We start from the raw sequence: 4,950 nt of genomic DNA on the forward strand, positions 1-4,950 counted from the left end.
TTTTTAACCCTCTTTCTGAATGTCTAATACTTATTTCCTGGTAACTAATGGCCTTTATAAGTTTGTTAATATTAAATGCATAGGATAGACTAGGAGAGCATCATTAAGGTCACCTGGTAACCTCAAGAGTCTTGACCACATAATACCAAGATAGGGAGATATTCTGCCCGTACATCCTGGTCGCCGTGAGACCATGACCAAAGGGATGAAAGCGTCATCTTCCCTTCCCATGCATGTGATGTTCATATCCTTGAAAAGAAAAAGAAAAGAAGAGAAGAGATCTCCATGTGGTTAGTCAGTTCACATCGTATCATTGAAGGCAAGGCAGCTTTCGCACGGGACTACAGGCTGTTGCACCAGCAGCAGGCAGCAGGTCAGAAAACAGATCGAAGCAGCAGCAAACTGGATCAAATGAACGATGAAAGGTTATGATGTGCTATAACTTGTTCTGTAACAATGGTCATTTTACTGACCTTCTAGATCACATCAAAGTCAAGAGAAAAAAAAACACACACACAAGCAGACCAGTATAAAGGGTATTTGTGTAACAATGATGCCCATGCTGGATTATAGGACAATTAGACGAAAGCCTACAAGAATCAAAGCTTCATCCTTCTTTAAGGCATTGTTCCTTTTGGCATGGGCTTAGTTAATAAGCCAAACGTATAACAAGAAAATGCCATTAGCACATAATAACTAAGTATTAGCTATTACAAACATGAAATTAGATTTATTTCATTTCAAATATATATATATATATAAGAAAGTTTTTTTTCCAAAAACATCTTGTTCAACAGTTTGCGAAGCATGCTCACGATAAACTCCCTCTAATAAACTGAAAACAAAAAACACTGCCTTATTTGGGGCAAAATTAGGTCATTCCCAAGCCCAAGACAGGAGATACATTGGCTGTCTGCTACAAATAATACGGCGCTGGAAGTAAAATTATGCAAAAACCGGGTCATCAATCTTGTCCCATGTGTTTGAATTGGTAGCAAATGTATGATTTGCAAAATCAAAGTGTGGAGTGGATACAGATCTCCTCATTAGCCTTTCCACAAACTCTATTTCACCCATTTTAAATCATAAAACATGGCAACAGGATGAATTTGAGAACTACATCTTACATACAGTAGGTTTCATGTTCCCAGAGGACAGCCCTACTACCATTAGAATCTAGAGCTTCCTTCACATGGGTTAAACCTTAGTACAATAATCTTGAGAAGTTAATTTAGGATCAAATAGCTAGCTTATTTCAATAAACATTGCAGTGCGCTACCCATTTAAGAATAGCCAAAGCAAATGAATCGTTAAAGATATCCATCAAACGCTCTGTTGAAACCAAGGCTGGCTATCTATTGAGCCCCCCAGCTCAAATGATGTGTTTCTTTTAATGGATGGTATATGCTTAATATTTGCTCTAGAAGTTATTGGCAATAACATAAAGAAAATGTACAAGAACATATGATCAGATGATATTATAGAAATAAAAAATCTCAATACCAATACCTGCATGAATATATTCTAGAATCACTTATTATTCAGTGATGAACAAGAGTGGTCATCAGGAAGCTGCCTACAGGCTAACTCATTCAATAATGAAAAGTAGCGACCCTGGTTCAAATTAATGGTTAAATACCTTCATAAAACATAAATATAGCTGTATAGGTAAGTGATCAAAGTTACTATACCATACTCACCTGAGGTCCAGTATAAGTTAGCAAAATGAAGCAGAACTTAATTAAATTCAGAGCTCAGACACGAGCCAGTGTTTCAGTTCTTGATTGTAGTATCTATGCAAAGATACAACAGGAGTACTGGTAAACAACCACAAAAATGATAGTATCTTCCTTTCTAAAAGTTCACTGTAAATTCAGTTATTTCTAAAACACGTTCTCATATCTTGGATGTCGAAAGTAATAACTGTTACATAAAGCATTCAGGGCTCAAGGGTACAACCATGTTGGTCAGCTAGTACACCAGAAGTTTTCTAGCAAGAATAACATTATAATAGCATAAGATTGCATGACAGACTAAAAAATGCTGGTGATTGCTAGTATTTGACAGATGAAATAACACCAACTTTCATCACTTCAAGTTGTTGAAATACTGGACTCTCCAAAGTTCAAACATGTTTCTGTAGATTGCTGTTACGAATCAGCACCTAATGAAGCCATTTGTTTGTTGAGCTCGTCATCAGCCTTCTTCAGGAACACATCCCAGCCACTGCCCTCCCCCCAATCCAGCATGTCATATGGCACTGCTGTCATTAATCCTGGCCTCACAGCACCATGGTGCATAACCACTCTAAACTCCAGCTCCTCTCTCCCCATCTGCTCAAGCTCCTCCCATGTAAACAACAATGGCAAGGTATACCCACCCCATGGATTGAAATCAATCAGCTTCACCCGCCCATCTGCCCTCACATATACATCAAATGTATAATTGTCTGAAGCAAATTGTGGCTCGATTACTTGTTCAAAGAAAGCCTCGATCTTTGGCTGCACCTCAGCACTCCACCCAGGCAGTGATGGGTAGTAGGCCGATGGATCTCTCTGGGACACAGCGACCAGCCTCTTCTGCCACACAAAGCATCGGAACTCTGATTCAGGCCGGAGGCCTGGGTACCACTTTCGGAGTGCTAGATAGTACTGAAACCCATCATCCACCCAAGTCCAGTTACTTTCTTGCTCAACATCCTCTTCACCTCCCGCAGCACTTTGGTTCCCTTCCATATCAGCAGTCTCCTTGTAATCACTCAGAGAACATGCATCATTGCTGCTCTCTCCACCACTCGGTGGAGCACCCGTACCACTAGTCTCTAGGGCTTTGTGCTGAGCAGTTTGCTCTTCAGTGCCGTTCGTGGTATTCTTGTCGGCATTCGGTCGAGCACCAGCAGCGGCATTCCGTCGAACACCTGCTGGTGGCGCAAAGTCCTTGCAGGAGGGGCGCGCACAGGCGAGGTCGTGGGCCACGCAGTCCGAGGAGCGGAGAAGCATGGCGACCTCAGCGAAACAGGTGCAGCGGATGGTGCCTTCGGCGGACATGAAGGCGGCGTCCTTGGGCGCGCTCCAGTTGAGCTTGGGGAGCGCGGCGCCGCCGAGCTCCGCGATGGCGGAGTCGACCGCGGCCTCGAGGTCCGGGAAGGCGGGCCTGAGCGGGCTGCCACCATCGCTGTCGTCGCCGTCGGCGGAGCCGAAGAAGAGGTCGGAGTTGTCGCGGTCGAGGAGGGAGACCGGGTCGGGGTGGTGGGCGTGGGCGGGAGGGAACGCGCTGCGGCCGGAGGTGATGGCCGGGAGGAAGAAGGGGAGCGGCTCGGCCTCGTCCTCGTCCTCGGGCTGCTCCCCGTCGGGGTCGGGGTAGGCCGGCCGGCCGGCGAGGTAGCGGAGGAAGGCGGCGGGGAGGGGGAGGATGACGGTGGGGACGGTGTGGCGGCGGAACACGGGGTACCACTCGTGGATCTGGCACCGGAGCAGCTCCTCCAGAAGCATCTTCTCCGACTCTCTCCTCTCCTCTCGCCGCCGTTCTCTCGTCGCCGCCGTGCGCTCGCTGACACGCTCGCTAGTAGCTAGGGCCTCGATCGCTAGGTGGGCCGGGAGGGAAATGATGGGCTGCAGACTTTTTGTGGTTTTCGGTCCATGTAAATATAGGCCGTTTCGATATCCTCTCGGCCCAACTCGTGAGCAGGCCATGGGCCGGGCCGATCGATGAAGGTAATTATTAGCCTATTAGGTCTAGCACTCGAGTATTCGCGTGCGGAAAAGATCCACAAACACATATAACCACGTATATATCTAGAATGCGTTTGGTTAGTAGGACTGGGGTGGATATGATTTGGCGGCTCGATTTTTAGGGGTGTTTGTTATGCGATAAAAGGAGGATATGGCAGTCCAACATGATGTTCAGATGTTGGATGAAGAGCTCCGGACAAATTGTCTGAACATATCTGCCCGCCTGGACGAAGCTCCTCCCCCCACCCTTCACCCGTGCGAGCTCGGACAGAGCGAGCAGAGGCGACGGCTGCCCTCGAACGAGCTGGGGCGGCGGCCAACGTCGAGCGAGCGGGGGCGGCGGCCGGCGCTAGAGACACGACCAATCTCTAGCAAGTGGGGGAAACGACAAACGCGGCGGCGATGACAATGACGAGACGACGACTGGCGATGACCTCGTTACTGTGCTTTCTTTTTCTTTTTTTTTCAGTTTTTCTTTCATTTACTATATGATTTTTTTTACTTCAATCATTTTATCTTACTGTGCTATTAAAATTGATAAGCTCATATTGCTTTTAACGAGAGAAAATGAACCATCCTAAACAAAAAATATGTTATTGTGGCTGATTGGTACTTTGATGGTGTTTTGCGCTATTCTAATAACTATCCATCGTACCAAACAAAAAATGGCTCAACATATCCGTCCCTTATCTTTTCTACCAAACAAAAAATTGGCTAATCCCACTCGCCCAACCAAATAGAAAAATAGATTCCTATATCCTTCTTGACATGAATGGCCATATCACATTCATCCTTGACCACTAACCAAACACACCCCTGTGCATATACTTATGTTTGGTAGACGTAGCTGATATAACTTTAAACAAAAAAACAATCATGCATGCATATGTCTTAATTGGTTTGAGAATGTAACAATATAGATAAGATATTATAAATTCTTTTAAATTCAGTAATACATAAACCAAACATTTAAAGTTATTGGACGCTAACTACAAAACCTGTAAGTTCAAGTTTATATACTAATTTAAGAAATATTACAAAAAAAAATTAATACACTAATTTTAGAATTACTATAATTTCAAATTTAAACATTCCAAGAATAATTTTAATTAAATAATTTATTCATATTATCTAATATTAACATAAAATTTAAACTCTATAAAGCTAAATTAATGAAACCACTTTATGTAAACATAAGTTGCATAACATGTAACTTTCC

General features: G+C 44.1%; 1 protein-coding gene across 1 annotated transcript; it reads right to left on the reverse strand.

Annotated features, from left to right (window-relative positions):
• Positions 1 to 2,150: 2,150 nt before the first annotated feature.
• On the reverse strand, positions 2,151 to 3,491 carry LOC102709329 (cell division cycle protein 123 homolog). The gene is made up of 2 exons (XM_015832770.1): positions 3,417 to 3,491; positions 2,151 to 3,338 (listed from the first exon to the last, which is right to left on the reverse strand). Exons 1-2 carry the CDS (start codon positions 3,489 to 3,491, stop codon positions 2,151 to 2,153), a joined length of 1,263 nt encoding a protein of 420 aa, XP_015688256.1.
• Positions 3,492 to 4,950: the final 1,459 nt, after the last annotated feature.

Source organism: Oryza brachyantha, chromosome 1, assembly GCF_000231095.2.
Source record: "Oryza brachyantha chromosome 1, ObraRS2, whole genome shotgun sequence".
Classification (NCBI taxonomy): domain Eukaryota; kingdom Viridiplantae; phylum Streptophyta; class Magnoliopsida; order Poales; family Poaceae; genus Oryza; species Oryza brachyantha.

Excerpts from the sequence above, each read along its gene's own strand:
- LOC102709329 (XM_015832770.1), bottom strand. The coding sequence starts at position 3,491 with ATGCTTCTGGAGGAGCTGCTCCGGTGCCAGATCCACGAGTGGTACCCC. Across the intron at positions 3,339-3,416 it reads GCCGCCACACCGTCCCCACC|CCCGAGGACGAGGACGAGGC; the intron begins GTCATCCTCCCC and ends GACGGGGAGCAG.